This window comes from Meriones unguiculatus, chromosome 10 (assembly GCF_030254825.1).
Source record: "Meriones unguiculatus strain TT.TT164.6M chromosome 10, Bangor_MerUng_6.1, whole genome shotgun sequence".
In the NCBI taxonomy this organism is placed as follows: Eukaryota; Metazoa; Chordata; class Mammalia; order Rodentia; family Muridae; genus Meriones; species Meriones unguiculatus.
In genome coordinates, this window is record NC_083358.1 from 67,641,873 (window position 1) to 67,654,294 (window position 12,422).

The following is a 12,422-nucleotide window of genomic DNA, read 5'->3' on the forward strand; positions in this document are numbered from 1 at the left end:
TGGTGTCTAAACATGATTTTTTATTTGGCTTCCATCCCACAACATGGCATACTGAAAAACCATTTTTTATCATTTAAGTCATCTTCCAAACGGGTTCCAAAGATGAGAGAGGGGGATGAAAGGTTACAGGTCACACAGTGACATTTATAAGCAGACTGAGATCATTGTGGCTGGGTGAGGCTGGGCCTCAGAATCAAAGCCCAGTCACATCCTCCGTTGTAAACACACAGCACACTGTGGCTGTGGTGATTATTTTGATGCTGTGATCTCTTTAGACTCCCACACAGTCTTGAAGAATGCTTCCTCTCATTAAGCAACTATTTGTTTTTACCTGTGGTGATCAAAGACAAAAGGGAAACATTCGGGACTCGGCCTTGAACCAGACCTGTCCTTCTTCACGACATTCAACTTACTTTTTCATTCCACGCCCACAGTCCAATGCCAAGAAACGTTATTCCCAAAAACTGAAAGAGAAAAGAAGGAGATCAGGGTAAGTGTTAGGGAAAACACCACATTTTTACTCATGCAAATACATTTTCAATTCATTGCTTTTGCTATATTACTTGATCAGAAAAACAAAACAAACAAACAAAAAACCCAATTGTCTACTTGCTTAAAATTATTATAACATTGAGAAGGGGTGGGGACCCATAGGTGCCCGAAAGCCCTTCAAATCATGAATTTTAATCTTTAGGTAGATCTTGAATGAAATAAACATTTAAAAAGTAGAGAGCACGAGTGAGTGTGTCCAGCAATCTGAGGCACCAACCATTAGCCATGGACGTACAGCGCATTTAGAGCCATGTTGTCCTCTGCCCACTGAATCATACAGAGAGGACCTGGTAAGAGAGGGAACACAGGAGCCTCACATCCTCTGACAAGCCCCTCATCACTCCTCCAGAGGCAATGAGAATCCTATCAAGTTCAATGTGATCCCAAATAATCCTCAGATTGCTCGTTTTGTTTCTTGGCAATGAAAACTGAATCTCCAAGGGCCTCCATCACACTCCCTAGTCTAAACCAAGTCAACTCCATTTGTAACTTGGCACACGCGTTCACATGCACAGTGAATTAAGGCAGCTCTGTCAGTTAGCCACACTGAGGCTGGGAGGGCAGTGACGAAGCAGGCAGTGATGGGTGGGGAGGGCTTTCCACTTCAATTGGTTCTCACTGTATCCTGTCTGCTCTGAGATACACATTCTCCCCTTTACATTTTAATATCCCTAAAATTGAAATACCCGTGCGTCTTTTAATTGTGGTGCCAAAGACTGGGTGACAAAGGTACAGTGCTGTGCACTCTCTGAGAAGCAGGACCAGGACACAGCACGCCTGGACTCAACAGACACTCCTTTCCAAACACTGAAATGGTGGGGGTGGGGTGACACGCGGTTTCAGTCTGACAGTGTAAGAAGGCTGTTTATTTTACTAACATCTTGATTAAGCTAAATGTCAGAAAAGCTCTCTGCTGAGAGGGTGTGAGAAGACACAATGGTGGGGGTGGCTCTTCTTCGGTTTCGGGGCAGTCTGAGGATCCCATCCACCCAGCGAGATCTTGTCATGCACAGGAGGGAGTTACTGACACTCGAGAGGCAGGGGACAAGAAACCCAAGTGGAGAAAGAGAGGGGGGGAAAAGGGTAATCAGTTACTCCGAGATGTGGTCACATTTAAAAGAACAGAGCTTCCCAGAGCTAAAGAAAAGAAAAAGACATTAAATAAGAGAGTGCACCCACAGAAAAGCTTCAGGGTTTACAAAAAGAAAGTCTCTCTTCTTCCTACTGTTGCTCCAAGCGAGCTACTTAAAAAGCGCTCTCCTGGTTAGCTTTCTATAGCTGTGATAAAATGACCAAAAACAACCTGGGGAGCAAAGGGTTTATTTGGCTTATACTTCTACATCACAGGCCATCACTGAAGATAAGGCAGGAACTCAAGGCAGGAACTGATGCAGAGGCCAGCGAGGGATCCTGCGGACTGGCTTGCATCTCTGCATCTGCTTGCTTAGCCTGCTTTTTCATACAATCTAGGAACCACCTGCCCAGTGGTGGCACCGTCGGCAGTGAGCTGGGCCCTCCCACATCAACCACAAAGGCCTCCACAGACTCACCTACATAAGGGTGCCACAGGCCATTGAGAGAGCCATTTTCTCAACGGAGAGTCCCCATTCCCAAAAGATTCTGGCTTGTCTCAAGTCAACACAGAACTAGCCAGCACAAGTGCTTAGAAACATTTCTTGCTTTCTGACACCCGATGGAAAAAAAAAAAAAACAACTACGGTCAGCTCTTCTACTACCTTGGCCAGTGAGCTATTTCATTTTATGCTTTTGCTATAAAACAAGAAAAAAGTACAGCAACAAAACAACTCAGCGTGCTAGTTTCATACTCACAGGTGCTAGACAAAATACAGTCACAACTGATAGGTAGATGGGAAAACACAGGACACAGTCGGGCCAGGAATGCTCCAGAGGGCAGAGCTCAGTGCTACATGAGATTGAAATCAAATGCACCCCAGCGGCAAACAGCTGACCTTCTGAGGCTAAGGCTCTCTGTGGACAACAGTTACCACCCCTGGTGCAGCAACGGTCAACTGCCTGTCCCGCTGCTGAGCCGGGTGGGTGCATGCCTGTCCCTGCCAACTACTCATGCTCTTCTTTGGGTATGTACCAGGCTCTGGGCGTCCTGTGTTGGAGGCAGTGTCTTTTTTTTTTTTTCCTTCACAGTAGTTCTCCTTTTGAAATTGGCACCATAATGGCCTCCTTTTGAGCAAAGATTCTGACTAAGGGTAAGTGTTCTCACCAGTGAATTCCCATTCCCGACCTGAGATGGCAAAGGGATTGCATTCAGGGCAGACTCTTGTGAGATAGCCAGGACACTGCGTGTCTTGAGGACAGCAAGCAGAGAAGGTGCTAAAGAGACGGGTGCCCATCTACAGTCTCAACACTTATGAGGTGGAGGCGGGAGGATCGGGAGCTCCAGCACAGCTTTGGCTGAGAGACTCTATCTCCAAGAAGAGATAAACGGTTGCCTTCATGCCAGGACTGAGTGTGGAGGGACATTCTCCATGCCAGTGTTGACCACTGGAGGAACGTGAGAAATTTGGCTGGATTGGTAGGATGAGGGCTTTCTGCTCTTTATCTAGTTCTGCCTTCTCCGCTTGGCACTTTGGGGAAAATTTTTTTTTTTCTTTCAAGAACCAGAATAAAAAACCTGGAAAGATATGGTTTTCAACAGAGGAGAAACAGAAGGAGAGAGAGAGAAAAAAAAAGAAAAAAGAGAAATAGAGAGTCAGAGAGAGTCACAATTTCCTTTACAATTTTGCCTCCATGTTTCCTGCTTTGACTTGTGTCTTTCCAAATGAGGGTTTAGGAATGTGAAAACAATGGGAAATGTTCCGTACCTAAGTGAGTAAATGGCACTGGGCAGGGCCTCTGCCTGCTGCATATCTTCAGCACTACATCAGCAGAAAATGTCCTCCGGACTGTTCTCAGCCCATATGTTTTGTTTTAAAATCAAAATTGTTCCAGCTCCAAATAATTAACTGAGAAGAGCCAAAACTCAGAAGGCAGGCTCGCAGCACTTGAAGCCGTTTCCCCTTCCCACTTCCTGAAGGAAAGGCGCCCAGAAACCCCATGCTGACCTCACTCTGAAACCCAGAGAGACTGTTGTAGAGGAACCCTGGGAACCTGTCGCTCTCCTGAGAGGGAATCAAAACCAAACCCGAAACACATCCCCCACAGCAGTGTATGCAAATGTTGGCACAAATGTCTGCCCGAGAAACCGTCGAGGTTGTAAAAATGAATAACAATACTTTTGTCAAAATTTGTTGGATCCTAAATACAAGCTGAGATAGTATTTTCATTTCTGTTTTTGGATACGGGGGCCAACTCTGAGCCTCTTACACAGCGAAGCAGGTGTCCTTCCCTAAGCTGTATTCCCAGCCCCTAGACACTAGATTTAAATTTTTTTCATACATATATACAATAAGTCTGTGTCATATCCACTTCAAACTCCCTCCCTCTTATTCCCCCAGGACACCCTCACTCACACATGTCTCTTCCATCTCCATATTCTCCCCTTTTCTTTCATTCATAATTCTCTGAGTCCAGTCGGTGCTATCTGCATGAGTCTATGCTATCCTAGCCACCCTCAATTGCCACTGGCGCCTCAGGTAGCAATGGAGCTTCACGAACCTTCCCCTCCCCCATGCTGAAATTTCTGGACTTGGTGTGATCCTGTGCAAGCCCTTTGCAGGTAAACACAGCTGCTCCGAGTTCCTAAGCTGCAGTACCTGTGGTACCACGTCAGGCTAGTGCACAGGGGAGAGTATCTCACAGCACTCATCCCCACCTCCTGGCTCTGACGACATTCCTTCTGTTCCCGCTGCTGGGAAGATCCTTGAGCCTCAGGGAGATTTATGTAGCTGTCCTGTTTGAGGCTGAACACATACTCAACAGTCACTTATTCTTGGCATTTTGACTGGCCATAGGGCTCTTCACTGACTATTGCTTGCTACAAAGAGAAGCTTCCCTGACCAAAGTTGAGAGTATCAGGAACCTATGGATATAAGCCTATATATTTAGAAGGGAGTTTGGTAACATGTCTGTTTGCCAGAACAACAGTAGCATGTCGCCTCCAAGGACCCTATGACCACCACAGCCGCTGGCTTTTGACCAGACATTAATTCTCTCCATACAGCAGGCCTCAACTGTAATCAGAAAGCCGTTGGTTACTTCTGTGACAGTCATGCCACTATTGCACATTCTTCTTGTAAGGTTGGTACTGAAGCATTTAGGGCTCTCCACGGGGCAAGTCCACTAATAATTTTTCTCTCCAAGCAGCCTGCACAGAATCTCTGTCACTGTGAAACGTGAACATCAGTAAAGAAGACCCAAGTCCCAGCTTGGTTTCTCTGTGTCCTGTAGCCAAAGTCATACTGGATCTTGAGCAATCAGGTCTTATCACTAAAAGAAAAAAATGTTTTCTTTTGAGTTTTTTGTTTGTTTGTTTGTTTGAGACAGATCTCACAGCATATCCTCGGCTGGCCTGGAATTTGCTTTGCAGACTATCTAGCCTTGAACTCACAAGGATCCAACAGCCTCTATCTCCCAAGTGCTGGGGTTAAAGGCACGTGGCACCATGTCTGGCCACAAGATACTGTTTTTAATATAAATCTGCAGAAACACCAGTAATCACCTGAAAGGCAACTAGTCCAAACTCATATACCAGGTTCAAAGATGTAATAGGAATGAAAGGAGTAAACAATATTCCATTAATTGCTATTTATTCTATGTTGAAATGTAAACATTCTTTTCTCTTTTAAGCATAACTCTTGGAAAATATATTAGTAGTTCACATTAAATTACATTCGTGCGGAATAATGTTCACCTAAAGCATTCCACACCAATTCCATGCAGTAGATATCTTAGATTACGCTTATTTAACAGATAAGAAAATAGGTTTAGAAACATTAAGTATTTTTCCCAGCATTGCTTGAGCTGGGCCACTCAGGGAGTAAGTACTATTGGATATTCCTTTTTGCTTTTTTTTTTTAATTTTTAAAATTATTTAATTTATTTTTACATGCATGGATGTTTTGCTTGCAGTGCCCACAAAAGCCAGAAGAGGGCATCAGATCCCCGGGAAATGGAGTTACAGATAGTAACAAACTGTAATGTGGTGATGGGAACTGAACCCTGGTCCTCTGGAAGAGCAGCCAGTGCTCTTAACCACTGAATCATCGATCTGGCTCCCAAACATTTCTTTTTCTAAAGTGCTTGGAACCAGAAGTGTTTCTTAGTTCAGAGTTTACTGAATATTTGCATAGACTTTGCTGGTTAAATAGCCTTAGTTATAAAAATCCAAAACCTTTCCGAGAGCTATAATACAAAACCTTAACGTTTTTCAGCTTCGGGGTGTTCATCCTGTGCTTTTCTAGTATGTTAAAACGCCCTCCATAGACCCAGCTCAGGGGTGGAGGTATTGGGAAGTGCAGGCCCAGTTCCTCTGAGTTGCACCTCTGATGTCTAGGCATCAAAGGCACCTTCTCCTGACAGAACTGAGAATGCCCCCATGTAAACAAAGAATGGCTGCTGGACTTGGCTTCCAGGGACCGCACAACTGATCCTTTGGCAAAGACGGAAAGGAAATTGGGCTCTGGGTGTAATGGGGTGATTCCGGAGAGGCGCATCTGCCGCCCTGTCAAGTGGAAAACCTCCTCTTCCATATCCAGTGATTTTCCTCCTGGCAGGCTCTCCCTTATCTTGGGATGGAACAGTGTCTCATTCTAACTGGCACCGAACGGACACTTCAAAAAGCCGCTAATCCATTTCTTTCCAGTCCTCAACTCCCTGAGTTCCAACTCTGTACATGACCTGACGTGGCTCGAGATAAGCAGAGATACAAATGGGAGGGGCCTGGCACGCAATCAGAACAGCAAGTGTGGCACGGCACGGTTGGGCCCTGTAAGGCGCCATTCATCACCCCAGTGACAGGAAGTTTCTCAGGGACCATCTGTGTGGTGGGTGGGAGTGGGTGGGACAGGCCGGCTCTGGTAAGAAGAATCGCCATGTGGGCTGCAGACGTCTGGAGTAGATCCACAGGGATCCAAAGGAGGAGGTTCGGAAATGCTGACAGGAGCTGGTCATGTCCAGCAGGTGGAGAAGTGGGTAGAACCGAGACCTCCTGAGAAGCTGAAGTGACATTTTCGGTAATGACAGGATGGAGGAGTGAAGGGAAGACTATGGCCCTCCAACATTCTGAGGGGCTGGGCTGCAGGTCCCAGCATGCACTGGGCCCCTTCTTCAACTTCCCAGTACAAAGGAAATAAACCCCACTTCTCTGCAAAAAAAAAAAAATCAACTTCTGGGGGCTGTTTTCAGGGCTGGCTGGACCTAGGGGCAATTCTGAAGGACATTTTTTTTTTCTTGCATGAGTAGTTGGCTGCTATCTGAATTCTCTGTGAAGCAAATCTCCCTTTTTTTTTGTCCTTTTGAAAACAAAATTATTTTAAAATCACCATCTATTTGTACCACCTCTGCTAGTTCTATTCCTAAAAAGAAGCAATTACATATGGAGGGTGAAGCTCTCAGGCAGCTTCTAAGTAAGCTGACACTCTTTACTCCTGTTTGCTTAAAAAGTAGCAACCCCATCCGGGCCATCTGCCCAGACTGAAACAAAGTTTATGATCAGCAAGGCAGGAACCTGAGCCTCACCAACAGCCTAAAACGCAAACAAACAACAAACAACAACAACAACAACAAAAAACCAACAATGATGGAAGGAAGAATTGATGTTCTGAGAAAATTAAAATCTCTGCCTGAAAAGGCCGGACAGGTCTCTGGACAGTGCCGAACCAGCCAGCAGGGAGGGTGTTGCCTGGAAGCTGCAGCGACGCCTTCTAACACTCATTTTCTGACCTAGCACTCCAGTTCTGGTAGATGGGTGGCCAGGGTACGCAGGTGTGCCAAGCGTACACACAAACACAATGCCTGTCGTTGTGGAACAGGGACTTATTTTAGGAACAAAAAGGCCCTGAGTACAATTCCTTCCATAGCAGAAAAGGAAGTGTGGACTGGTGGAAAATTCAATACACAAAAAGTCAATCCTACTCTTGCCGCTGGGTTCTGGCGTCCCGGTTTACACAAACTGTCCAGAACCATCTTGGTAAGATGGCATGACAGATAAAGCTCAAATCTGTAAACAGGACATTCCCCATTGCAGCCAGGGTCAGAGTCTCTCACTTTACACTGTCACAAGGCCATTCTCAGTCTGGCCTGAGTACACATCCGTGGAACTCTCCGCCCAGTGCCGTGCAGTTCTGTAACATGGGAAAGGCAGCATCTTCTGAGCATCTTACAATCAGCAGGACGGCCAGTGGAGGGCTTCGGACAAGTCGGGGAACTGAGCCACAAGTGTCTGCTTTGTGTAACTGACAGGCTAGCTGGGCTGTGCGGGAGAGACCAGCGACAGAAGTCCTTAAAGTAGCAGGCTGCACAGAGCTGTCAGGCAAGAGGGCAGCATGAGGAGGTGGAAACGTGCTGGAAGGAGGGTACAGCCCCTGCAGTGTGAATACAGAGCAGACAAGGGGTCTCCATGAAGAAACCCACGCGAGCCAGGAGCAGGGGTTAATATGTGACAGCTCAGAGTTAAGAATTTGATGCTTTTGCAGGGGACTGGAGCTGGGGTCCTAGCACCCATGTTTGGCAGCTCACAACCATTGGTTCAAGCTCCAGGGGATTAAACATCCTCTCTGGCCTCTGTGGGCATATACACACAGAGACACATAAATAGAAACAAAATAAATCTTAAAAGAAAAAAACATCTATATGCAACCAGCACCAGGAAGGGATGGAGGAGTTGACTGGCGGATGTCCGAACAGCATCCTAGCTGAAGCCAGACATCTGGACTGAGGCTGTGAACAGAGGGGAGCAATGTGTGATACAAAGTGCCAGGGACGGAGAAGCACAGCACAGCCGCTCACAGTAGCCAGGCTGTGTCAGGCTCCCCAAGCTACAGTGAAGACCGCGGTTGTGTTCTCAGAGAGAACCCTCAGGGTTCTCTGACTGCCCGGGGGCCCTGCAGTCCTTGCCTGTGGAGTAAAGATCCAACCAATGCCTAACAGAACCAACTCTCAAATCGGTGTGGTCCAGGAGACCACAGGAGAGCCAGCAAGCAGATCCTACTGCCTGGGACAGCAAGGATTCCAGGAAAGGCTCCCCGCCCCTTCCTGCTCACCAACTCCTGTCACCCACAGTGGCCATCCTCGCACACAGCTGCTCTCTCCATATCACAAAACGCCCTGTGAAAGATGGAAAGACGGACTCCCTCTCCCCAGTACTTCCTCCAGCACGGCAGGTCTGGCCTTGCCATGTCTGCATGTACTCGAGGGACTGGAAACGAATGACGGTACCTCTTGTTGTAAGACCTGGGGTCTCACAGCTCAGGAGTTCAATCGCGCCCTTCCCAGAAACTCCCCCAGACCAAGACTCGTTGCAAAAGCAAGAGGTTTATTAACCATTGTACAACGGGGTCACCCCTGCCAGTCAGCAAAGAGTGGCACCGGGAGACAAAGGCCTTTAGGTTTTTAAAAGAAAAATTGCAGGAAATTTGAAGTTGCAGTTTTGGCAATTTAGGATTGGATGAGGAAGTTATAAAGTAAGATAATTGGTTAGTCTTAGGTGCTCAAGCTTGGCCAGTCCTGCCAAGTGTGGATGCAGCTGCAATTTAAGGTGGGGGTGGTTAGCTCATCCTTGAAGATTAGGGGCTACGGACTTTTGGCTGGAGGTCAAAAGCTACTCAGAAGAAGTCTAGGTTCGTTGCTAAGAAACGCTCTCTCAAGGACAAGGGTCTGGTCCTTCTTTTGCTGAGTGAAGGTCATTGCTTGCTTGCCCTTTTTTTTTATATCTGTCCTCACGGATAGGGTCACATTTCTTCACTCTCTGGAAAGGTACTAAGAGGCTTTAGCTTAACCTGGACCTAAAACTCAAAACTATAGGCTTTAGAAGACATATAGGTTACAAAGTTAGCCTAACCCTTTCAGTGTCAGACAGCAGGGAAGTCGGGGAAGGCACAGGTGGCAGCACCTTAGCCTGCTTAATTCTCTATCTTCTGTCGCCAGCTTGAGGCTCCTTCCAGAACACCAACAAACTCTAGTTTGAAATCTTCTCTACTCCTTTTCATGGCCATAAAATACCAACACCCACAAATTTTGGGGGATCCACATTGAAAGATGTTTCTCAGGCTGGTGATGTTGGCTTAGAATGCTTACCTAGCATACACAGGCCCTAGGTTTGATCCCCAACAGTACAAAATAAGTAAGCACCTAGGTAGACATACGAATGAATGAATGAATGAATGAATGAATGAATGAATGAATGAGGACGGTTCTCCCAGATCTCTTTCTGTAGTGTTCCTGTATTCAGGAATGTTTTCAAACACGTAGGCACAGTTGTGTGTGAACACAGGTGCATAGGCCAGAGACTGACATCAGACCTCCTCCTTAATTGCTCTCCACCTTACATATTGAGACAAAGTGTCTCACTGGAGCCCAGAGCTTGCAGATTCGGCTGGTGGAGCTCCCGTGAGCCGGCTTGCTCTGGGGACCCCTTCCTTGTCTCTGCTTCCTGAGCGCTGCGATTCCAGGCAGGCTGCCACAGCCACCATGCACCTGTGTGGACGCTTGGGGTGTGAACTCACTCCCATCCTCATGCTGATGTGGCAAACAGCAGCCCCATCTATCAGGGCTCCCCACCCCCCACAACCACCTTCTATCTCTTTCTGCTCATCACTACACACCTGGGCTGAATTTCACTGTACCTTCCTCTGGACATGCAAGACCACTGAGGCTGGGCACACGTCTTTAACAGAACACGCCCCACATGTTCTGGATAATTAGATTTTTGTTGTGGTGGTGGCTTATCAACTTCACACAAGCTAGAGTTATCTGAAAGAGGGAACCTTAATTGAGAAAATGCTCCCACCAGACCGGCCTGTGCGGTGGGGGTTGGGAGGGCATTTCTTATTTAGTGATTGATGTGGGAGGGCCCAGTACATTATGGGTGGTGCCACTCCTGTGCAGGTGGTCCTGGATTGTATAAGAAAGCAGGCTGAGCAAGCCACGAGGAGCAAGCTAGTCAGCAAAGCTCCTCCGCGTCCTCTACTTCAGTTCCTGCCTCCAGGTTCCCACCCTGATGGGCTGTGACCTGAGGGTTGTGAGATGAAACCAACCCTTTCCTCCCCAAGCTGCTTTGGGTCAAAGCAACAGAATCCTAAGACACCACCTAGCACTAGGTTAAGTGGCACAGTCTCCCCTCCCAAGAGTGTAGTATTGTATTCAGTGACTTCTGGTAGCCTCGGTCTCCTTACACTGTAAAGAACTCAGGAGAGGTCGTTACATGCTGTGGAGAAACAGAGACCAAACACAAGTGTTTCTGGCTCCTCAGGAGGCTGGCTTCTGCGCGGCACTCCCGGGTTTCAATTTCAACAATCCCCTCAGCTCACACTGCTTCAGGGGGCTTTGTTAGATGCAGCCTCAGAGTCCTAAGACAGACAGTTCTCATGCTGTGTGAGCAAAACATTTAGAGCAGCCTAGAACCACAGGCTCGGGGCCTTCCTTTGTCCAACAGGAGGATGCCCGTCTTTACCCCAGACGTTCTAAACTGCTGCGCCAGCTGTTGTGAGCTGGCATGAGAGGGAATCCGTAATTCAGTCTACACATCCATCTGAAGGCTGCCCTCTGCTTGTTTGTGGAAGTGTGGACACGAACTGCTAGGGCTGCAATCCAAGGACTGGATCCAGAGTCATACATCACGCAGAGCCTGGGAAAGGAATAAGGGGCCAGGAAGGGGGACGCCTTTGGAACTGCCCAGCAGGAAGGGCCTTCAGTGTCTTCCCAGAGACGATGAAAGGGCTTTTCCCTTTGAATGTGCACTGTTCCAGGAGGCCTTAAAGAAATGCCCATGGTCCGGGACGGTCTGGTTTAGAAAGTTCTTTGTCAAGGCTTGGACCTTGACATTTTAGCAAGAGCTAGTAATATGAGATGGGGGGAGGAGGGCTATGTAAGCAATAAAATCCATATTCTTGGAAATTACCCAGGCAAGGCAGTCACGTCAGAAAAGGAACACGAGGGGATAGCTATCCACTTTTGGAGAGAAACACTGAAGTTGCAAGCTTACAGCTCACTAATCTTTGCTTGTCTTACCGGTAAAAGGCTTACCCTGCTGGGGCCGTCCCATCTGTCACCCCTCCCCCAGCCATTAGATAAAGCCAAGGCTGAAACATATCAGAGCGATGCTCTGGAGGTTGAAACGGACTAGGAGGATGTCAAACTACAGGCGTGAGAAATAACTTATTTGTAGCCAAACGTGAGGCTCTGTGGGAAGAGGCTTCCACTGTTTGAGTTAAGCAGCAAGAGGTACAGCGCTCACTGACTCTGTCTGGAAGTTTGGAGTTCCTAGGGGCACAGCTTGTGTGCTGAAAGATAGTGTGAACTTAAAAAAACAAAGCACCACAGACGTGTTTTAAGAATTAACACAGAAAATAAGAGTTAACACAAATAAAATTTAAAATAGGAGTTTTCTTTTTAAGGGTGCAGCAAGGATTGTCTCACTCAATGCATTTCGTATGTTCAATACTGAGCAGGCATCTTGCTAGGTGCCTGGGATAGAAAAGTGAATGTAAAAGCCAGGCAGAGGTGGTGCATGCCTTTAATCCCAGCAAAGGCAGGTGGATCTCTGAGTTTGAGGCCAGCCTGGTCTACACAGTGAGTTCCAGGACAGCCATGGTTACACAGAAAAACCCTGTCTTAAAACCACTCCCCTCAAAAAGAGAAAGAAACAACAAGTGATTTTTAAAAAAATTTTTATTAAAGAGCTAATGGGGGCACATAAATAAAATCACAACTTGGGTACAGGGAATGGAGCCTTCCTA

General features: G+C 47.1%; 1 protein-coding gene across 3 annotated transcripts in view; it reads right to left on the minus strand.

Moving 5' to 3' along the window:
- Tspan5 (tetraspanin 5) overlaps positions 1–12,422 on the minus strand; it is a 164,972-nt gene that overhangs the window by 38,866 nt on the left and 113,684 nt on the right. For all 3 annotated transcript variants that reach the window (XR_009594661.1, XM_060392636.1, XM_060392637.1), the window contains exon 2: positions 414–464. Coding sequence is in view for 2 of the 3 variants with exons in the window: in XM_060392636.1 (XP_060248619.1) it covers positions 414–464 (51 nt within the window). In the remaining variant the exon portion in view is untranslated. The remainder of the gene's footprint in view (positions 1–413; positions 465–12,422) is intronic.